We start from the raw sequence: 23,870 nt of genomic DNA, 5'->3' as shown, positions 1-23,870 counted from the left end.
TGGCATTATTATACTGTAGTTATTCTAGGCTCTTTTAGTACTTTTCCATGTGTTTTTCAATTTTTCTTGTTTCTAATAAATGATTTAGGCTATAAATGCTCTGAAAACCACTTGGGCTGTGTAGCAGTTTTCCTGTGTAGCACATTCTCTCATTCGTTTCTCAACAGCCTGTGGATCTCTTTCAGAACTGATTGTATTTTAGTGACACAAGGATAATCACATTACCAAGAGGTTTCGGACAACAGATATCTATCTATAGCATAGCTGGAAAAATTAAGAAGCAGCAATTTTAATTTTTGACTGTTTCCTCTGACGTGTTTACCTTTACTGCTGCCAGATCTCAGACACCCTATCCAACATTCTACTTCTGAGGCAGGATTCTGTATTCTATTTCTGGTTGCCAGAGCCTTCAGTTTACAGAGTCCTAAGATGAGACTGAAGAAAGGATCGTTTCTGTGGTACCTCTATCTGGACAAAATATACTGTTTATTATCCGTGAGAAACGTGAAGGCTTTGGCGGAATATTTTCATATTCTGGATGTGCACGGCAAGAACACCTTGAATGGTCAGTACTTTCAGACATGTCTCCTCTGGGTCCTTACCTGGGTTTAGGTAATGTGCAGGAAAACTTGCAGAGCCAGAAACTATTTTGTTAGTACCTTTTTTTTTTTTTTTTTTTTTTTTTTTGAGATGGAGTCTTGCTCTGTTACCCAGGCTGGAGTGCAGTGGCACGATCTCGGCTCACTGCAATCTCCGATTCCAGGGTTCAAGCGATTCTCCTGCCTCAGCCTCCTGAGTAGCTGGGATTACAGGTGTCTGCCACCACGCCCGGCTAATTTTTTGTATTTTTAGTAGAGATGGAGTTTCACCATGTTGGCCAGGCTGGTCTCGAACTCCTGACATCAGGTGATCCTCCCGCCTCGGCCTCCCTAAGTGCTGGGATTACAGGTGTGAGCTACTGCACCTGGCCTGTTAGTAAATATTTTATCTTCTAGTTGAAGCACAGAGAGAAGTTGCCAACTCAGAATTGACATTGAGGACAGGTCAGCTGGGAGGAGAAAATTGCAGACTCTGGTGGAATCCTGGCTCCACACCCATTATTCCTTGGTGATGTGGATAATACAACATCACCCTCTCTAAGTCTCATTTTCCTCATCTAGAGGTGAGGCTTCTCATAATGGAGTCCATCTCATAGTTGGAAAAAAAAGAAGATAATGAGATAATGTATGGCAAATGCTTAGCACAGTGTCTGATGCATCGTAAGGACTTAATAAGTGTTTGTTATTATTCTAATTATTATTCTTGGGAGCTGAGCCCCGCTCAGGCACTAACTCTGGAGACCCCTCAGCAAGACTCTTCTTATCTGTCATAGGGGACGTTTGAATCTGATGAGCTGCAGGGTCCCTTCTACTCACTGCTACTTGTGAATGACCAAAAAAAAAAAAAAAAAAAAAAAAAAAAAAAAACAACACTGCAGATCTCAGCCGTGCTTGTTGAGTTCACAAAATAATAGATGTCCAATTAAAACACTTTAGGTTATTTTTAGGACTGAGTAGAAATAAGGTATCCTATCCATTCACTCGTTCTGACCTCAGAGAGAGAAATGTCATTTGTGAGTAAGGGTCTCCTCAGTCATGATTTTAAGGAGCTCATTCAATTTTTAAAAACAATAAAAAGAGGACACCTTCTTTTTCTCTTTACATAGAGATTTACATACAGTGCGTCGCCAAATCTTCGCAATAACCCTGCCCTAGATAAGACAGCTGCAGGGGACCTAGCGGTAAATAAAAGGCTGAGATGGAAATGCTGGGCTCTCTGCCTGCAAAGCCCACGCTGAGTCTTGCTGGGATGCTTGAGGAGTCTAAGCTCCCTGGCAACCAGATCACTCCCTGCTGATGCAACACCCAGGAGGTAACGCCATGCTCATGTCTTCTGGTCACAGAGGGACTGGAGAGTGACCTGGAAGGGTGAAGGCACAGCCTTAATGTTTGCCTTCCTGTGGGAGAATGACTTAAGGCCTTGGAGACTTGGGTGAGCCAGAGTCCGCCAGTTTCAAAACAGTCTCTATTTATTTATTTATTTTTATTTATTTATTTACTTAATTTATTTATTTGGGACGGAGTCTCGCTCTGTCGCCCAGGCTGGAGTGCACTGGCCCAATCTTGGCTCATTGCAGCCTCCACCTCCCGGGTTCAAGCGATTCTCCTGCCTCAGCTTCCTGAGTAGCTGGGACTACAGCTGTGCACCACCACACCAGCTAATTTCTGTATTTTTAGTAAAGACGGGCGGGGTTTCACTATGTTGGCCAGCTAGTCTTGAACTCTTGCCCTCAAGTGATCCTCCCACCGCAGCCACCCAAAGTGCTGGGATTACAGGTGTGAGCCATCACACCTGGTCTCAAAACACTCTTTGTTAAGTAGCCACTAAGTTGCACCTGGAAACATTTCTCAAGGAGCAACTACACAAACATCACTGTGTATACATGTGGTGTGTTGTTTCCAGGTGCTCATATCCAGGGAGGTGTGGAGAAGGAACATCAAGAGGCGGTCAGAAGCCCCCAAATTATGACATTGTATTGTGACTACTGATTCACTGTGCCTTTAGCTGGCTGCAGTTGGGACTCCACATTACACAGATATGTTTTACGTATTCAGTGGAGACATTTTTTTTTTTTTTTTTTTGAGACCCAGTCTCGCTCTGTCGCCTAGGCGTGATCTTGCCTTACTGCAAGCTCCATCCCCTGGGTTCACGCCATTCTCCTGCCTCAGCCTCTGAGTAGCTGGGACTACAGGCGACTGCCACCATGCCAGGCTAATTTTTTGCATTTTTAGTAGAGACGGGGTTTCACCATGTTAGCCAGGATGGTCTCGATCTTCTGACCTCGTGATCCACCCGCCTTGGCCTCCCAAAGTGCTGGGATTACAGGCGTGAGCCACCACGCCCGGCCTTTTTTTTTTTTGAGATGGAGTTTCACTCTTGTTGCTCAGGTTGGGGTGCGATGGCGCGATCTTGGCTCAGTGCAACCTCCGCCTCCTGGGTTCCAGCGATTCTCCTGCCTCAGCCTCCAGAGTAGCTGGGATTACAGGCATGTGGCACCACATCTGGCTAATTTTGTATTTTTAGTAGAGATGGGGTTTCTCCATGTTGGTCAGGCTGGTCTCAAACTGCTGACCTCAGGTGATCCTCCTACCTCAGCCTCCCAAAGTGTTGGGATTACAGGTGTGAGCCACCGCACCCGGCCAGTGGAGCCATTTCTTATGCAGGAGATAGTTTCTGTAATCAGTGAGTAAGGGGAAACACATGTAGATAAATGTAAAAATCCCTCATTACTGTGCTTTGTACATACAACTGTAGACAGCCACACACCACTGTGTAAGTGTATTGCCATGTTTGTTTTTTTCATCTTTTATTCATGATTAATGAGTAGAATGGCAGGCAAAAACTTCTATGTACTCGGTATGCAACAAGATCTTGTAAATGAAAACAACAAAAAAGAAAACAAAAAACTTTCCACTTTTAAAGAGTTTTTCAGTATTTTTTCTTCTGAACGTATATGATTAAATATGCATTAACTAATGCACGGAAGAGCTTCACCGTGGAAAAAACACCACGGTCAGGCAAATCCACACTCGAATCCCAGCTCTGCCACTCACTATGTGAGGCACAACCTTTTTTTTTTTTTTGGAAACAAAGTTTCACTTTTGTCGCCTAGGCTGGAGTGCAATGGCACAACCTTGGCTCACCACAACTTCTGCCTCCCGGGTTCAAACAATTCTCCTGCCTCAGCCTCCCGAGTAGCTGGGATTACAGGCATGTGCCACCATACCTGGCTAATTTTATATTTTTAGTAGAGACGGGTTTTCTCCATGAGGTCAGGCTGATCTCCTCCCGACCTCAGGTAATCCGCCTGCCTCAGCCTTCCAAAGTGCTAGGATTGCAGGCATGAGCCACTGCGCCCAGCGTGAGGCACACCTTTGCTGTTCAATGTGTGGTCCTCAGATTAGCCGCAGCCACATCACCTAGGAGCTTGGAGAAATGGGCAGTCTCAAGTTCCATGCCAGATTTATTCAATCAGAATCTGTAGTTTTACAATATCCCCCAAGTGATTGGTATCCCCATTACAGTATGAGAAATGCTAATACACACTAATTGATATTTGAGACTTACTATAAAGGGTATTGTGTCTGGAGTTGGTTCCTTCTGGTGGGTTCAAGTGGTCTCCCTGACTTCAAGAATGAAGCTGCAGATGCTCGCAGTGAATGTTACAGCTCTTAAAGGTGGCACAGACCCAAAGAGTAAGCAGCAGCAAGATTTATTGTGAAGAGCAAAAGAACAAAGCTCCCATAGCGTGGAAGGGGACCCAAGTGGGTTGCCGCTGCTGGCTGGGGTGGCCAGTTTTTATTCTGTTATTTGTCCCTGCCCACATCCTGCTGATTGGTCCGTTTTACAGTTCTAATTGGTCCATTTTACGGAGTGATTTGTCCATTTTACAGAGTGTTGATTGCTGCATTTACAATCCTTTAGCTAGACACAGAGTGCTAATTGGTGCATTTTTACAGAGTGCTGATTGGTGTATTTACAATCCTTTAGCTAGACATAGAGCGCTCATTGGTGTTTTTTTACACAATGTTGAGTGGTGCATTTACAATCCTTTAGCTAGACACAGAGTGCTGATTGGTGTGTTTTTACAATCTTCTTGTAAGACAGAAAAGTTCTCCAAGTCCCCCACTCGACTCAGGAAGTCCAGTTGGCTTCACCTCTCAGTATGATGCCACTTTCTCTGTAGGGTTATCAGGATTTAGTGAAATGTGGCATTTAAAGTGCCTAACATGGCTGGGTGCACTGGCTTACACACACACATACATATTATTTCATATAAATATAATCTCAGCAGTTTGGGAGGCAGCGGCAGGTGGATTGCTTGAGCCCAGGAGTTCGAGACCAGTCTGGGCAACATAAGGAGACCCCATGTCTACAAAAAATTAAAAAATTACCTGGACATGGTGGCATGCACCTGTGGTCCCAGCTACTTGGGAGGCTGGGGTGGGAGGATCATTTGAGCCTGGGAGGTTGAGGCTGCAGTGAGCTATGAATGTGCCATGGCACTCCAGCCAAAAAATAAATAAAAAATAAATAAAGTGCCTAACACATAAGGTGGTAAATAAGTTTGTTCCCTTCCCCCTACAGCCAAATGCATTTGCTTTATACAAGTATGAGGCATATCAAGGCGTTTATAGATGGGGAATGACTTTTGTTGTTGTTTTTGAGACAGAGTCTTGCTCTGTTGCCCAGACTGGAGTGCGGTAGCACAATCTCGGCTCACTGCAACCTCTGCCTCCTGGGTTCAAGCAATTCTTCTGCCTCAGCCTTCTGAGTAGCTGGTACTACAGGTGTGTGCCACCACGCCTGGCTAATTTTTGTATTTTTAATGGAGACAGGGTTTCCCCATGTTGGCTAGGCTGGTCTCGAACTCCTGACCTTGTGATTCACCTGCCTTGGCCTCCCAAAGTGCTGGGATTACAGGCATGAGCCACCGCGGCTGGCGGAGGGGGAATGATTTTTTTATTCCTCATTTTAATTATCTCAAGGGAAAGGCTCAGGAAAAACATCAGCATCTCCAAGAAAGTGTTCTCAGTCCCCAGTGAGAATTAAGCTCTCCCTTTCATACATGAGGAGCACTTTGTGCCCGTTTTATATGTTAGCACTTTGCCTTTTATCAGTGCTGTGTGCACATCTGTCTGCTCCATGCAGTGTGTGAGCTGCGGGCAGGAGCCAAGCCCTGTCCACGATCTCATTCTCCACAACTCCAGGTCCAGTGCTTTTCCACAAGCTCAAGGGCGATGAAGGTTTGAGGAATTGTAGAAAGTACAGTGGCAAAGCCAGAAACAAAATGTTATCATCATTCTTCCTAGATCAACAAGCTTCCAACATCACTACCGTTTACGTGGCTTCTAGCTGTTTAGCATTTTGGAGCTATATTCAAATAACACATCTCCTCACCTGTCCACCTTAACAGATGTGCTGTTCTATCACTTCCTTCATCATGTGACTGACTTGAAAAAGGCACAGATCAACATTGTGTTTGACATGCTGGACTGGAACGCTGTGGGCGAGATCGGCTTTGAGCAGTTCTACATGCTGGTGTGTATGCTGCTGGCCCACGAGGCAAGTAACCGCACAGCTGCTACCATCCTCTTGCTAATGGGAGCACTGAATTAGGAATACATCAGTTTTCTTCCTTTCACTAAAAAGAAGAAGAAAAGATGGGTGGTGGGGAAAATGAGTTTTGGTTCCTGAATGATTCAGGTTTTTCAACAGCCTCTCCCTGCTGCAGCCCCAGCCTCTTGGCCGCCCTCCTACTCTGCCCTTCCTCATAGAGGACAGATGTGGCCCATCGCATCCCTTCTTGGCATTCCTTTCCTCACTCGCTCTAGCTGGTGATTTTCAGAGAATCACCAGCTAGCTCAAGCGCCTCACTCCTTCGGAGGTCTTTTCTTACCATATATACATTTCCAGTATGTACTTACCCAGTTCCTTTTTTTTTTTTTTTGAGACTGAGTCTCGATCTAGCCCAGGCTGGAGTGCAGTGGCGCGATCTCGGCTCACTGCAACCTCCACCATCTGGGTTCAATAGATCAAGTAGCTGGGACTACAGGTGCACACCCCCCGACTCCTGGCTAATTTTTTGTATTTTTAGTAGAGATGGGGTTTCACCATATTGGCCAGGCTGGTCTCAAAGTCCTGACCTCAAGTGATCTGCCCGCCTCGAGCCTCCTGAAGTGCTGGGATTATAGGTGTGAGCCACCGCACCCGGCCTCAGTTCCCGTTTTTTTGAGGGAAGGAGGTCATCATTTTATCACCCATGCCATGATGTTCCACAAGACTTTCACTGAAGGAAATGCATTATAGTAACCAGAGTTCTGTCTAGCAGAATTGATCATTACAGGTGGCAGAATTCAAGTTCCTTTTGAATGCAGACGCTGAAGTAAGACTTCCTGCATCAATGATAGAACCCTTTCAGCCCTGAGCTTCTGATTTTCTCTTTTGCTTTTAGCTCTCTAGGGAAGGGGCTGGTGAAGATACGTCTTGAGGAAACAAGTTAGAAAGCAGCGTTGACAACACTGTTGCTCATCTCACCTATTTCTCTTGCACTAGAACCATTTGGAAGGACAGTTTATGTACCGTCATTCCCGGCCTGTCTTTGACTTGCTTGACCTGAAAGGGGATCTGAGAATTGGTGCAAAAAACTTTGGAATGTACAGATTTCTTTTCAATATTCACAAACAGGAACTCAAAGATCTCTTCCATGACTTTGACGTTACAGGTGACAATGTAAGTACAGACCAAAATGTGGCATCTGTGTGGCAGTCCCTTTCCTTCCATAAGCAGAGAAAAATGTCTTACTACATATAGGAGAGATGGGAGAGGAGGGCGGCGGGAAAAACCTACTCAAATAAGCATATTGCATGGCACTAGGATCAGAAAAAAACTTAAGACTTATGGGCCCTTGAAGAGAAAGGGTGGACTAACTGCTATATCACGGCCAGGCTCAGGGGCTCATGCCTATAATCCCAGGACTTTGGGAGGCCGAAGCGGGAAGATCACCTGAGGACAGGAGTTTGAGACTATTTACTAGCCTGGCCAACATTGTGAAACCCTGTCTCTACTAAAAATACAAAAATACAAAAATTGGCTGGGTGTGGTGGCTTACGCCTATAATCCCAGAATTGGGAGGCTGAGGTGGGCGGATCACCTGAGGCCAGGAGTTTGAGACCAGCCTGACAAATACGGAGAAACCCCATCCCTACTAAAGATACAAAATTAGCTGGGCGTGGTGGCACATGCCTGTAATCCAAGATACTTAGAAGGCTGAGGCAGGAGAATCGCTTGAACCCAGGAGGCGGAGGTTGCGGTGAGCCAAGATCATGCCATTGCATTGTACTCCAGCCTGGGCAACAAGAGGGAAACTCCGACTTAAAAACAACAACAACATGGCCGGGCGCGGTGGCTCAAGCCTGTAATCTCAGCACTTTGGGAGGCCGAGGCGGGTGGATCACGAGGTCAGGAGATCGAGACCATCCTGGCTAACACGGTGAAACCCCGTCTCTACTAAAAATACAAAAAACTAGCCGGGCGTGGTGGCGGGCGCCTGTGGTCCCAGCTACTGGGAGGCTGAGGCAGGAGAATGGCGTAAACCCGGGAGGCGGAGCTTGCAGTGAGCCGAGATCGCGCCACTGCACTCCAGCCTGGGCGACAGAGCGAGACTCCGTCTCAAAAAACAACAACAACAACAACAACAACAACAAAAATTAGCCGGGCGTGATGGCAGGCGCCTGCAATCCCAGCTACTCGGGAGGCTGAGTTAGAAGAATCGCTTGAATCCAGGAGGTGGAGGTTGCAGTGAGTTGTGATCACACCGCTGCATTCTAGCCTGGGGGACACAAGGAGACTCCGTCTCAACAAACAAACAAACAAAAAATGCTACATCATATAATATGGATACAAAATTATACTTTAGAGGAAATTTAATCATATGGTAGTAGTTTGGTGTTGGGGGAAGAGTTTGTAGATTTGAATTAAACAGGAAGAGATTATATGATGAATGAGAGCATGTGAGCATAATCCTAAGGGCTGGGCACTGTGGTGCACACCTGTAGTCACAGCTCCTTGGGAGGCTGAGAAGGGAGGATCGCTTGAGCCCAGGAGTTCCAGGCCAGCCTGGGCAGCATAGTGAGATCCTGCCTCAAAAAAAAAAAATTCCTAAGAGAAAGCTATGGTGAAGAGAGTTAATTCTGCCTGTTTAAAGAGGAAATCCACATTGGGGAAACAAGTGGCAGCTAAGGTTGAAAACAATGATCACACTGTGAACAACCTTAGGTGCCAGCCTGAAACCTCTGGACTTGACATGGCAAAGGTCGGTGAAAAAAGTAATCGCGGTTTTTGCCATTGAAAGCTGGCAGGCTGGGGCCGGGCGCGGTGGCTCACGCCTGTAATCCCAGCACTTTGGGAGGCCGAGGCCAGTGGATTATGAGGTCAGGAGATTGAGACCACCCTGGCTAACACAGTGAAACCCCGTCTCTACTAAAAATACAAAAAAATTAGCTGGGCGTGGTGGCGGGCGCCTGCAGTCCCAGCTTCTCGGGAGGCTGAGTCAGGAGAATGGTGTGAACCTGGGAGGCGGAGCTTGCGGTGAGCCGAGATGGCGCCACTGCACTCCAGCCTGGGCGTCAGAGCAAGACTCCGTGTCAAAAAAAAAAAAAAAAAGAAAGAAAAGTAATGGCAAAAGCCACAATTACTTTTGCCTTTTGTACCAACCTAATAGAAGAAAGTGACCTTTGTGCTGGGCACCATGGCTCATGACTGTAATCCCAACACTTTGGGAGGCTGGGGTGGGCGGATCACTTGAGGCCAGGAGTTCGAGATCAGCCTGGCCAACATGGTGAAACCCTGTCTCTACTAAAAATGTAAGAATTAGCCAGGTGTGGTGGCACATGCTTGTAAGCCCAGTTACTCAGGAGGCTGAGATGGGAAAATTGCTTGAAACAGGGAGGCGGAGGTTGCAGTGACCTAAGATCACACCACTGCACTCCAGCTTGGGTGACCAAGTGAGACACCGTCTCAAAAAAAAAAAAAGAGGCCGGGTGCAGTGGTTTATGCCTGTAATCCGAGCACTTTGGGAGGCTGAGGCGGGCGGGTCATGAGGTCAGGAGTTTGAGACCAGCCTGACCAACATGGTGAAACCCCGTCTCTACTAAAAATACAAAAATTAGCCAGGTGTGGTGGTGTGCATCTGTAATCCCAGCTACTCAGGAGGCTGAGGCAGGGGAATCACTTGAACCTGGGAGGCGGAGGTTGCAGTGAGCCGAGATAGCACCATTGCACTCCAACCTGGGTGACAGAGAGGGATTCCGTCTCAAAAAAAAAAGTGACCCTTGTTCCTTTAGCATCTACAATAGACTATTCCTGGGTACTCGACTACAATCAGACTATAATTATATCCCAATTACCAAGTGTCTTTAATTTTCCAAGTTAAAACAAAATTGAAAAACAAAAATGAATACAATCCTGCTATCATCTGAAACAAAGTATCAAGTTTTTCCTGAAATAATTTTTCTTTTTTCCCCCCCAACCGAAAGCTTCTTAATTATCAGGAATTTAAGCTGTATACAATCATCTACATTGACAAATTACAGAGGAGGCAGAAAACAGAGGAGAAAGAAAAAGAAGACGGAAAAAGTAGAGAGAACGAGAAGTCTCTACTCGAAAAGAAAATGTCACATGAAGTAGATGTAAGCCGAAAGAGTCTCTTGGAAAAAAATGAGATCTGAAAGTACAGAACATGAACATTGATGAAGACTGTTAACATGTCTAAAAATAAATTCAGAGCATCAAAGTGGATATCTTTATAATTATTATTATTATTATTTTTTTTTTTTGAGACACAGTCTTGCTGTATCGCCCAGGTTATAGTGCAGTGGCATGATCTGGGCTCACTGCAACCTCTGCCTCCTGGGTTCAAGTGATTCTCATGTCTCAGTCTCCCGAGTAGCTGGGATTACCACCATACCCAGCTAATTTTTTGTATTTTTAGTAGAGATGGGGTTTCACCATGTTGCCCAGGCTGGTCTCAAATTCCTGACCTCAAGTTATCCACCCACCTTAGCCTCCCAAAGTGCTGGGATTACAGGTGTGAGCACTGTGCCCAGCCAAGTTCTGAATTTTAATAACCTCGTGACCTCACACAGAACTCACAATAATGTAATGTGGAATAACCACTTTCATATTGTTGACATGTCTCAATTCTGCTGCTGCTTTTCAGATCAACCCTGATCAATAGCTTCCTCTGTATTCAACTAATTGCTAACACAACGTACTGGAGCCAGGTAGGTGAAAGAAAGTGCAGCTTTCCTGATATTGGTCATTAGTGGTCCAACAGCCTCCTACTTCTTAGGCTAAGGCCACTTAGGTGCCTGAGATTTCACATTAGCCAATGGTGAAGTGCTCCAACCACACAGTAGTTGACATTTAAGGATATGGAGGCTATGTTCTTAGAATCCTAATTATTCTGAGTTAAGTACTTAAACAAGTGTACCAAATTTACTAGGGTAAAATAATAATTATTATTTTTTGAGACCAAGTCTCGCTCTGTCACCCAGGCTGGAGTGCAGTAGCGCAATCTTGGCTCACTGCAACCTCTGCCTCCTGGGTTCAAGCGATTCTCCCTGCCTCAGCCTCCTGAGTAGCTGGGACTACAGGCGCACGCCACCATGCTCCGCTAATTTTCGTATTTTTAGTAGAGACGGGGTTTTACCGCATTAGCCAGGTTGGTCTCAAACTCCTGACCTCGTGACTCGCCTGCCTCGGCCTTCCAAAGTGCTGGGATTACAGGCGTGAGCCATCGTGCCTGGCCCGGTAAAATAATTATTACATGCCCTTGCATAATTTTAATTTTTTGATGCCTTGAATAATTTAAAAATATTTTTTGGGATGGGACTTATGACTCCTCTCTACCCAACTGTACTGTACTGTTATTGATGACAGCTACCATATAATCATGTGCTTGCTATGGGTTAGGTAGTTCTTTAAATGCATGATTTATTCTTATGGCCCTACGAATTAGGTATTATTATCCTCAATGTGCAGATGAGAAAATTAAGGCCTAGAAAGATTAAGGACCTTACATAGCTCGCAAGAGGGAGGACCAGGATTCAAATTCAAGGTCAATTAGATGCCTGTGCTTAGAGTCAGTATCTGAGTAGCTCATTTTAATTTCAGCAGATTCAAGTTTTAAGCTGGGATTTCATTGGCTTGGAAATCTATTTTGCATAATGTTTAATTAATCACCACATCTCCTGCTACCATAAATTTCTCAGGAAAGAAGTTAAATACAGCTCAAAAAATAAATACAGCTCATTTACTATAAACCAAGAATTTCTTAAGGATACATTAAATAATATAACTGGCCTTAAGGAATTCCATGAGTTCCAAAGTACTTAACATCAAAAATAGAATTTAATTACACTTTGTCAATGTGCAACAGACAAGAATACTGCTTATCTAAGATTGTCATTCATAAGTTAAACTTGTAAATAACAGCAAATAATTACTATCTCTCTATATTTAATAGACATGGGATTTTGATTTCATGCTTTCAAGTGTGACAAATGTACTTAGCAGCCAAAACTTCTCTTCCCCACAATGGTACCAGAAAAACAAACACAACTCAAGACACTTGACCTCTGATATAGGGATAATGGTATGTATCTCATGAAATTGTGAAACACAAAAAGATGCAAGGCATCTCACTACAGTGCTCTTCCCTTCCTTTGATTTGGTGAAGAGTTTGCAATTATTCTCCAAGGAGAAACTCTCTGGCAAGCAAGTATGGACACTACGACACCTACTCACTGTACTGAAAGATGAGCACTATCTGTTCAGAAAATGGCAGCTAGAGATTAGCCATAGTTCCAAAGTGCCCCTCTAAGCTCATCTTGGTATAAACCGTTTCTGCTTCTTGTGGCAGCCTCAATGGCTTTTGCCACCAGATAGTCTTGGGATCTAGGCATGGTTTTGGGAGAAGAAATTTCAGTGAGGTTTCAGGAAGGCTTCTGTCTCCTATCTTCCAGAGGGGTCCTGAGATATATAAAGGGTAACCATGGCCGGGTGTAGTGGCTCAAGCCTGTAACCCCACCACTTTGGGAGGCCGAGGTAGGTGGATCACTTGAGCTCAGGAGTTCGAGACTAGCCTGGGCAACATGGTGAGGCCCTGTCTCTATTAAAAACAAAACAAAAGGGTAACCATGGATATGTATTTTTTCAGATATGGTCTCTCAAGCAATGAAAATACTATACTCTTTATTGTTTCAGGATGGGGGCAGGGAGAAAAGATGGCCAAGGATAATAGGTACATACAGGTACTGATTTAGGATAATTTAAAACCACATCAAATGACTGAAGTTTCAGGAATGAGCAGTTTTATAAGTTTTCCCCTCCACTCTGGAAACCATTAGGGTGGCTATAAAAGGTATAATTAATCAACTATCTTTTTTTTTTTTTTTTTTTTTTTGAGATGGAGTTTCGCTCTTGCTGGAGTGCAATGACGCAATCTCAGCTCACTGCAACCTTCACCTCCTAGTTCAAGCGATTCTCCTACTTCAGCCTCCTGAGCAGCTGGGATTACATGTGCCCGCCACCACGCCCAGCTAATGTTTGTATTTTTAGTAGAGACGGGGTTTCACCATGTTGGTCAGGCTAGTCTTGAACTCCTGACCTCAGGTGATCTGCCTGCCTCAGCCTCCCAAAGTGCTGGGATTACAGGTGAGTCACCGTGCCCAGCCCAACTATCAGATTTTTAAAATGTTCTTCCTTTTAAGAGCATCTTCCTAAACTGGATGCTTCTAGAATGGTATCAGTAAACTGAGCATCTCTCTGAATTGCTCACACTGAAACTTAGTGTCAAAACGAAAATTCAAATGCACAATTTCAGTGATATTCTTTTGGGACTTAGTAATACGATTTATAAAACAATCTACTAATGTACACTTTAGGACTTTTTTTTTTTTTTTTTTTTTTTTTTGAGAGAGTCTCGCTCTGTCGCCCAGGCTGGAGTGCAGTGGTGCCATCTTGGCTCACTGCAAGCTCCACCTCCCAGGTTCAGGCCATTCTCCTGACTCAGCCTCCTGAGTAGCTGGGACTACAGGCGCCTGCAACCACGCTCAGCCAATTTTTTTGTATTTTTAGTAGAGACGGGGTTTCACTGTGTTAGCCAGGATGGTCTCGATCTCCTGACCTCGTGATTCGCCTGCCTCGGCCTCCCAAAGTGCTGGAATTACAGGCATGAGCCACCACGGCTGGCCACTTTAGGACTTTTTCATAATTACATGTTATGATAAAAAATTTTAAATGTGTTTGTAGGTATGTGTTAGATGCTTCAATGCAAGTTTCACTATTTCCACAGTGAAATAGCCCATCAGATTATGCTTTTAAGGGTAGAGTTTACTAGACAATGTACATTTAGGTATGTTTTTGGATGGTACCAACACTCTGTATCATTACTATGTCACAGTTGCACTGAAATGTTTTGGTCAACCAAGTGTGTTCAGGTGGCCTCAGCCTTGGGGAGAGAGCAGCACCTGCAGAGGTAGAGGAATGCAGGCCTAATGGGAGGGAGGGCTTACCCAGCTACAGTTTCAGCCCAGGCCAACAGACTGGTTCCTCCACAATCTACGTCCACTACAAAGAGGGAAGACATTTGGAGGAAGCTAACCATAAATAAAGTGAGATCATTTATTAGGTTGGTGCAAAGGGAACTGCAGTTTTTGCCACTGGCATTAAAAGCATTAAACGCAATGGCAAAACTGCAATCCCCTTTGCATCAACACAACATCTTCCACCAGTCCTTAGAGTTCACGTCTTATCATCTTAAGCCTCATACTAAAGACAATGATTAGAAAGAGACAAATGCACTGTGCTGACATCTGCTGAGTGGGACAGTTACCCACCTTCACAGCCTACAGAACCAGGAGGATCAGAGGAGCCACAAGAGGCCCAAACAGACATCACAGAAGATTGGCTATAGCAAGGGAGGTTATCAGCTTCGTTCTTTCCTCTCCATAAGTAAAAACACTAAATTACAGTATTTGAGAGTTGGAGGTGGACATAATGTATATCTGCTAATTTGTTCAATTAATAAGACCATTAAAACACTATAGTGTCTTAAAAACTTGTCATAAAATAAGGGTTTTTTTTCACATTAATGGGGAAAAGATAGATAAAAGTTATTCAGTAAGTATTATCCAGAAAAGTGACATAGCTATTTGAAAAAATACACGTGGATTGCTACCCTACTTCTTTCACCAAAATAAATTTCACATAACAACGAAACCAAAAAGGAAACACACGAGAAATATTTTTTAACCTTGGATTGGGGAAACATTTTTATAACCTCAGATTGGGGAAGATCTTTTGAGGTTAAGAAAACCCAGAAGCTGTAAAATAAGAGACTGACAGATCTGACCATGAAAAACTTAAAATTTGCACACGGTAAATTCCACACAAACAAAAGACATGGCAACACATAATAGAAAAGAACTAATTTCCTGAATATAGAATGGGTACTCATAAGTCTTGAGAGTCAAGACCAAAATGCAATAGGAGTATGGGCAAACAGAACATTCACAGAAAAAAAAGAAAAAGAAAAAGAAAAAAAAAAGTGGCCTTAAAATATAGTAAAATGTGAAACTTCACTCATAAGGAAAATACAAAGCAAAACCACAGGACAAAGTTCTTATCCAATTGTCAAAGATCAGAAAGGTGGTCAGGGTGCAGAAAAATTAGAGCAGTCATACTGCTGTAGTATAAGGATTAACTGGTAAAATCGCTTTGGAGGACAAGTCACATAAATCTATTGAATGCAATTCCTACACCTATGTACACAGAGACAAAGATCTTACCTATGACAAAGGAAACTCACTGCAGCACGGTTCGTAGTAGCAAAAAAATTGGAACAGCAAAGCCTACCAGAATAGACACTGATGTAACTATGGTATGCCCAGACCATGGAGTACCACTGCACCTATTCAGAGGAATTATGCAGCTCTAGATCTGTGTATGCTGAATGATCTCTGAGGTTTACCATTTTAGAAAAAAAACAGAGTGCAGAATAGTATATGTATTTATGGGAAAAAACGAGGTGGAGTGAATATACACTAGAAGAGTGGTTCTCGAGTGCGCCTCCCAGATCAGCAGCAGCAGCAGCACAACCCGGGAACTTTTAAGCATGCAAGTTATAGGACAACACCCAGATCTACTGACTCAGAACGTCTGAGGGAAGTGTCAAGCAACCTGTTTTAATAAGCTTCCATGTGATTCTGATGCATGCTCAAGTTTAAAGATACCAGAAAATGGTCAAAGTTGTTACCTCTGGGGAGGAGAAACAAGAGCGACAGGAGTGAAAGACTCTTTTCACCTTGATATATCTGGACTCTTTTTCCATGGGTGTGTATTGCCTACTTCATAAAACTATGAAGTATCACCTACTTTCCATGAAATGTACCCGGGCTGGAGTAAAATGGCATGATCATGGGTCACTGCAGCCTTGACATCCCAGCTCAAGCAATCCTCCCAACTCCATCTTCAAAATAGCTGGGACTACAGGTGTGCTCTGTCACGCCTGGCCAATTTTTTAATTTTTAGTAGAGATGGGGTCTCCTCTACGTTGCCCAGGCTGGGTCTTGAACTCCTGAGCCCAAGCAGTCCTCGCGTCTTAGCCTCCCAAAGTGCTGGGATTACAGGCATTAGCCACGGCACCCGGCCAGCATGATTCTTAAAAAACAAAAAGAAAAAGAAAAACACAACAACCTATTTTAGACCAAGATTTCAATGTAGAAGATGAAGCACATTTATAAATGACCATGTATGACTTGGCATAGCAGAGCCTAAGTTTGGTGATAATGAACCTGTTATTTATTGAGCAAAGGTTTTAAAAAGGAGGAAAACCTTCACAATTCTCACTTAGAATGAGGCAATTACCCTTATATAGAGAGTAAAAACAATTAGAAACCAATTATAAAGGCAAAGACAAAGAGAAAAATTGAACCTTTTTTTCTTTCTTTTAAAAAAAAGCACATAAACCCTACGTACTAAAATTATACACATCAAGTACTGGTCCAATCTTATAGCAATCTATTTACAATTAAACAGCACCATGGTTTTCCCATCTAGGTTAGTTAAACATGCCCAGAGAATTGTTATTCAAAGTATATGTTCCTTTAAAATAAAATAAACTCTTAAAAAAGAGAGCTCAAATCCTCAACAAAGACCTTTTACCAATCGATATCATAAATATTGATGACATCACCAAATCTGCTTAAGAAAAAATAGTTTTAAACACTTTTTCTTTTCCAGCTGACAAACTTGGAGAAGTGCTGCTATTCGATGTGGCACACAAATGAACAAAAACTTTGATGACAGGAGCAATACACTGAATTACCCTAATATCTCCACTTCTAAACACACAAAAAATTCTCCTTTGGGATTAATGCTGTGGTCTTTGCTTGAATTTAGATTCAATCATCAGCAAATTTAAATTAGATATAGCCACAATCTTTAAAAAGATTACATAAAAATAAGGAAGTAGTTAAAGCTCTCAGAAACATGATGTTACAATTACAGATTTAATCAGGCTATAGGAAATTCAATACCATTTAAACATTACATTTAAACTAATTAGCAGTTTCATTTTGCCATTAAAATTAATAATGCACTTCACATCCAAGTAGGTGTGGATGGCTGACATTTTCCGACTGAGAACAGCGTTAAGTGCCTTCTTGCCTGTACTGTTCCATCTCATGGATTCTCAGGGGCACAGTGGTCACATGTTAGCCCCCCTTCTCACTTATGGAACCAACTTTTAAAAGGCTCCAAATTAAACCTAACTCTTGGCAGCTTTACTCCAGTCATAGTAGAGAAGATCAGGTTATCTCCCTGGATTTTTCAGTCCCCTAATCTATTGCAAAAGACTCTTAATTTGCTTCTTTGCTACAAAAGATGAGGGAGGAAAATTGTCATCTACCATGACTAGAGGTAACAGTGAACTGGAAAGCACTAAGGTATAAAGCAATGTTTCATTATTTGGTCTCACTGCTAATGTTTATGTGACACCAGTAAACTTTTCACACTTAGAAATTTTGAGTTGAAATTTCCCCTAAAAGATTGAAAATAGGCACAGTTCTCCCAGGCACAGATAGAATAGGCTTTCCTTACACCCCTCCATGCAAAGCGGAGGAGATCATTTACTTTATTAACTTGTAGTGGGAACAGCTATACTTGATTCTGGTGTTTCCTGGCCCAGGAACCATGCATTTGGGGGTTATACTTAGCTATGAAAAGTTCCAAGCAGAATAGACAGATCAATGAAGGTACTATATAGTAGTGAACTTCTAAGCCTGGATATAAAAACGGCTTCATCATATAGACCTTTCAAAATACTTATGCAGCAAGATGACAGCGACCTTTCAACTGAGTATCCGTTGAAAATCAGAGACCTGACTGTATTGACGAAATTATTGCCTAGTGTTCCAGAAAGGTACCTGCCACTAATGTGCTGAAAGGCACCAAATTTTAGTGTGAATGTAAATAAGGAGCTCAACATGTGGGATGAGGAAGCAACACTAAAGCACAATTTGCCAGTCTCTTTTCATTTATGGCTAAATATTAATTGAGCTAAGAATAAAAAACCAGAACAGAAGCAACCTCAAATACTGCTCTTTTCAGTTTCCATTAACAAAAAAAAAAAAAAGAAAACTTAAGTTTTATATCCATTATTTATGGTTTCTGGAAATTATATAATTTGATATATTTTTCTAAAAAAATTCTGTATTCAAAAAGGTGCTTGGTGCTGTCCTTCATGGATGCAATGTTTCATTTACAGTCCAAGTCACTGAAATACAGCCATTACATAGTTGTTGAGTGTTTTAAAATAAATGGTTATCTATTTCTTAACTGCCTTTCAAATTAGAAATTGTAATTACATGAGTCTCAAAGCCTGGCTCTTTGTGTTTTATTATTTTTGTTGGTCTCCATCACAGATGGAATTTTTCACTGGTAATTCCTCAGAACTAAATCCATTCATAGGGAATTTAGAGCAGTGAAATAAATTTCACGCCGTAGAGTAGGAAATGACAACAATAACAATAAAAAGGAGCAGACGGATGTGGGAGCCAGCCAACAGGGCTCAGTTTAGTTCTCCACTGGTGTTGGGTTCTGCACAGGTTGGCTCACTATAACCTGTACAACATAGTCCTTTGGGATCTTCAGCTCTTCAAACTTCATTTTGTCAGTGAGAGGTCTGCCAGAAAAGAACCACCGCTGACTACCTGGTTCCACTCCCTCTGCTGCATGCAACCGTCTCTTCATGTGGAATACTGTGTCTGTGCTGCGAACCACAAGCTTGAGGTCTTTGCCTGTGGAAAGGCGCAAACGAAGCTGACATTCATATCCAGAATTGGGTGGTGGCTCAGGAATATCCAGAGTCTCTATGTCACTCTTTTCCTCTATCATGTTGATTGGTGGTGCCAAGCAATACACTGGAAGCTGATATCTGTTCCCCAGTTCATCATAGCACTCTGTAAGTGCACCTTCAGAAAGAGAAGATATGAATAAGAACTTAAAACTTAATGAATACATTTTTGTTTATACCTCACAAAATGCTTAAGCTTCTCTTGCTAGCACGGCACTGTAGAGAAAAAAACATAAAACAATGCCAATCACTGTCAGCTGATCATCAATGATGATTATCAAATCCTATGCCCAATTATTTGAGTGTTTAATTTTATATTAACCAGAATGCTGGTCCTTACCCCACACTCTTCTAAGTCATTTCATATCCATTTCACAATTTCATTAAAACAGAAGTGAAAGCACATACAACTCGAACGTACTACTAATATTATTAATGCTTACACAAGACTTAGATAACATTTAAATTACATTAGGATATCTTTTACAGAAATGAATCCGCTACCTTAAACAAGCAAGCAAATAAAAAAAAAAAAAAATGGATTTCTAAGCTTAACTCACCACAAGTGTTCTACAGCAGTTTTATTTTTTCTTTTTATTTAGACGGAGTCTCGCTCTGTTGCCCAGACTGGAGTGCAGTGGCGCTATCTTGGCTCACTGCAACCTCTGCCTCCTGGGTTCCAGTGATTCTCCTGCCTCAGCCTTCCAAGTAGCTGGGATTACAGGTGCCCGCTACCACACCCGGCTAATTTTTTGTATTTTCAGTATAGATGGAGTTTCACCATGTTGGCCAGGCTGGTCTCGAACTCCTGACCTCAGGTGATCCACCCACCTCAGCCTCCCCAAGTGCTAGGATTATAGGAGTGAGCCACCATTCCCGGCCCTAGAGCAGTTTTCTTAGCGCCTGGACTTCTTTTTTTCTTTTTGAGACAGAGTCTCGCTCTGTTGGCCAGGCTGGTGTGTAGGGATGTGATCTTGGTTCACTGCAACCTCCATTTCCCAGGTTCAAGCAATTCTCCTGCCTTAGATTCCTGAGTAGCTGGGATTACAGGCACACACCACCACGCCTGGGTAATTTTTGTATTTTTGGGAGAGACAGGGTCTCACCATGTTGGCCAGGCAGTCTCAAAACTCCTGACCTCAAATGATCCACCTGTCTCAGCAGCCCAAAGTGTTGAGATTACAGGCGTGAGTCACCATGCCCAGCCCAGTGCCTGGACTTCCTAAATTGAAGCACTTGGCAAGAAGTCCTTAGTCCAGAGAGATCACAAATTAGAGATGATAGCTTTAGCAGCTGCCACAGATTCACTGCTTATCTATGAGTCTCATTAGTAAAATTACCACAGAAATGACTGAGGTGTTTTATTTAATCCCAATTAGTCTATCTAGTACAGAGAAGCTATGGATTAAAAAGGAAAAACAAAAGGGCTATGACATAACGAGCTAGCTCAGGGAAGGGAAAAAGCACTCATGGTTTAAAAAAAATGTATTAATGGTTAATTTCCTTACAAATCATATGTTGCCCAGGCTGGACTCAAAACTCCTGGGCTCAAGCAATCCTCCTGCCTCCACCTCCTGAGTAGCTGAGACTAGGTGTGTAAACTACATTATAGTTACCAGGACTTCCTTGGGGGAACTTGAAAGCATAACTTTTCTTTTTTTGAGATGGAGTTTCGCTCTTGTTGCCCAGGCTGGAGTGCAATGGCGCGATCTCGACTCACCACAACACCTGCCTCCCGGGTTCAAGCGATTCTCCTGCCTCAGCCTCCCGAGTGGCTGGGATTACAGGCATGCGCCACCATGCCCGGCTAATTTTGTATTTTTAGTAGAGATGGGTTTTCTCCATGTTGGTAGGCTGGTCTTGAACTCCTGACCTAGGTGATCTGCTCACTTTGACCTCCCAAAGTGCCAGGATTACAGGCGTGAGCCACCGGGCCCGGCCAAAAGCATAACTTAATGAACGTTTTAAGGTTATACATAACATATCCTTTCCTCAAACTAGAATATGATATCAGCTTATTATCAATTTGGATAAAAAAACTGAAATGTCTACCAGATCCAGAACACTGAGAAATGGTTATCAATGAACAAATGAGTTAATGAACTGATATTTGTGTTTAATGTCAATAGGATGAAAATATAAAGAATGAAATGAAATATGTGAAATGAGTCTGGAATGGTCACCAACCCACCACAGTTTCAATCTGGTCTGCCTTCTAAGTGACATAAGATGTGCTGGGGTGATAGCTTAGTTGGAAAGCAGAACACACACGAATCTTCCCTCTTCTGTGTTTAGCCTCTGTGTATTCACTAATACCACTGTAGAAATGGATCTACTTCAAGCACAGTTGTGATCACTAGCAGTCCCTATACCAGTAACTTCACACTGCCCTTTTCCCTTCTGCCCTTCATCCCAGTGAGTCAGGGTTTAGTTTTCAAATCTCTAGAAGGCAAGAGAGAAAAACTCCATGAAGAGTTAAAGCTGGCTAGTGTATCTTCTTAATCATGCTCTGCCAGCGCTCAATCCATAATGCTGGAAGTAAGCTATTTAGACAATTACAGAAGCTCCCATATTTCAGTATTTTTAGAAATGGTAATTTGTTTTTTATTTAATATGGAATTTTCTAGTTTATTTATTCTTTCTGGCACTTCTTTCTACAAAATTATAATCTGAGTTGTAAATATGCTCTAGTTTTACATTAAACTAAAAATCACACTTCCTGTTTCTAGTCTGGCATGCAAAAAACGTAGAAGTCACCACTCCATCCTAACAAGTAAAAGGCTGAGCAAACTGAAAAATCAACAGATATTCTTAGATCTGTGGAGAAGTAAGGTCACAGGGCAAACCACTGCCCCCAAAATAGGAGAGACAGGCAGGCTAATACAGAGAATCACCATTTACCAGAGCAGACGCCCAGGAGCTGAAATCTCTGCGGAACCAGTGCAGGGTAGGGAAACCTCAAATGTAACTAAGTCAATTGCTAAAGGCTCAGTGTGGGCAAGTCTTAGAGAGAAAACTCCATGGGGACTTGGTGAAGGGTGTCTGGGGAGAGTGATACCTTCCTGAGTTTTACCTTCTGGACCTCTACAACTTCCTCGTAGTGACAGTCAGAATAATTCCCTGGGTTGGAGGAGGGTGCAAAAGGAACCATTTTTAAATATGCCGGAGCATTCTGCCCTCAGAAGAAACTAACTAGAGTCTATCCTGCTGGGGTTTTATCGAGCCTAACTAATTTGGGAGAAGAGAAATACCCAGCTCTAGCCCCTTCTAACCATCTTGTCCCACCTAAGGTAGAGACTATGACTGAACAGCACTGGTCAAGTCATAGTCTTTTTGTGAGGCAGAGGCTCACAAAAAGACTAAAACCTCCACATTACTGAAGGCCCATTTCACACAGCTCCCATATATTATATCCACCTTTCCCAAAAAATTACAAGATGTACCAAAAGGCAAAAAAACAGTTTTTTAGAGCAAGCACAAAACTAGACTCAGATATGGCAGAGGTGTTAGAATGATCAGACTGGGAATTTAAAACATGATTAATATGCTAATGGCTCTAATGGATGAAGCAGACAGCATATAAGAACAAATGGGAATGTAATAAGAGATGGAAATCCTAAAAAAGAACCAAAAGAAATGCTAGAGAATAAAACCACTGTAACAGAAATAAAGAACGCCTTTGATGGGCTTACTGGTAACTGAACATGAATGAGGAAGGAATATCTGAGTTTGACGATATCTCAGTAAAAATCTCCAAAACTGAAAAGCAAAGACAAAAAAGACCAAAAAACCTTGGGAGGTCCAGGTGGGGGTATCACCTCAGGTCAGGAGTTTGAGACCAGCCTGGCCAACATAGCAAAACTACGTCTCTACTAAAAGTACAAAAATTAGCCGAGCGTGGTGGCGGGTGCCTGCTACTCGGGAGGCGGAGGCAAGAAGAACTGCTTGAACCTGGGAGGCAGAGGTTGCAGTGAGCCGAGATTGCGCCACTGCATTCCAGCAATTGGGCGACAAGAGCGAGACTATCTCAAAAACAAAAACAAAACAAAACAAAACAAAAACAAAAACAAACAACAACAAAAAACGCAAAAAACCCCACGAAACCCAAAAACAAAAAACCCTACCACAAAACAGAGTATCCAGAAACTGTGGGACAAACCAAACTGTAACATACACATAATGGGAATAGCAGAGAAGAACAAGAGAAACAAGAAAAATATCTGAAACAATTATGACTGAGAATTTTCCAGAGTTAATATCAGAAAAACTACACACATCTAGGCATATCATTTTCAAACTTCAGGAAATCAAAGATTAAAAAAAACCAAAACCAAAACCAAAAACAAAAAAACCTCCTGGTCAAACATTGATTCATGCCTGTAACTCCAGCACTTTTGAGAGGCCAAGGCAGGAGGGTAGCCTGAGCCCAGGAGTTTGAGGCCAGCTTGGGCAACATAGGGAAACCCAATCTCTACCAAAAACAAAAAGCCAGAGGGGAAAAAAACAGTTTACCCACAGAGGAGCAAAGAAAATAATTAAATGGCTGGGCGCGGTGGCTCATGCCTGTAATCCAGCACTTTGGGAGGCTTTGATGGGCAGATAGCTTGAGATAGCCTGAGCTCAGGAGTTCAAAATCACCCTGAGCAACATAGTGAAACCCTGTCTCTACAAAAAATACAAAAATTAGTTGGGTGTGGTGGTGTGTCCCTGTAGTTCCAGCTACTCCGGATGCTGTGGTGAGGGGATCGCTTGAGCCTGGGAGGTCTAGGGTGCAGTGACCCGAGATTGTCACTGCACTCCAGCCTTGGCAACAGAAACAGACCTTGCCTTAAAACAAAAACAAAAACAAAAA

At 42.8% G+C, this 23,870-nt stretch overlaps 2 protein-coding genes across 3 annotated transcripts in view; one reads left to right on the top strand and one right to left on the bottom strand.

Annotated features, from left to right (window-relative positions):
• The first annotated feature begins 395 nt into the window (after positions 1-395).
• LOC105480871 (EF-hand calcium binding domain 9) lies at positions 396-10,398 on the top strand. Its single transcript, XM_011740068.2, is given in 5 exon segments — positions 396-565; positions 6,017-6,165; positions 7,156-7,332; positions 10,137-10,238; positions 10,240-10,398. Coding segments are annotated over 5 exon segments (612 nt in total). The 5' UTR covers positions 396-429; the 3' UTR covers positions 10,288-10,398.
• A 6,188-nt stretch (positions 10,399-16,586) lies between these two features.
• Positions 16,587-23,870, bottom strand: part of LOC105480873 (ubiquitin domain containing 2) — a 71,728-nt gene continuing 64,444 nt past the window's right edge. For both annotated transcript variants that reach the window (XM_011740070.3, XM_071098087.1), the window contains one exon: positions 16,587-19,136. In XM_011740070.3, the coding sequence (XP_011738372.1) occupies positions 18,739-19,136 (398 nt within the window). In that variant the 3' untranslated portion in view covers positions 16,587-18,738. The remainder of the gene's footprint in view (positions 19,137-23,870) is intronic.

Source organism: Macaca nemestrina, chromosome 6 (genome assembly GCF_043159975.1).
Source record: "Macaca nemestrina isolate mMacNem1 chromosome 6, mMacNem.hap1, whole genome shotgun sequence".
Classification (NCBI taxonomy): Eukaryota; Metazoa; Chordata; class Mammalia; order Primates; family Cercopithecidae; genus Macaca; species Macaca nemestrina.
Note: the sequence above shows the minus strand (reverse complement) of the source record. Positions and strands in the feature narration are given on the sequence as shown.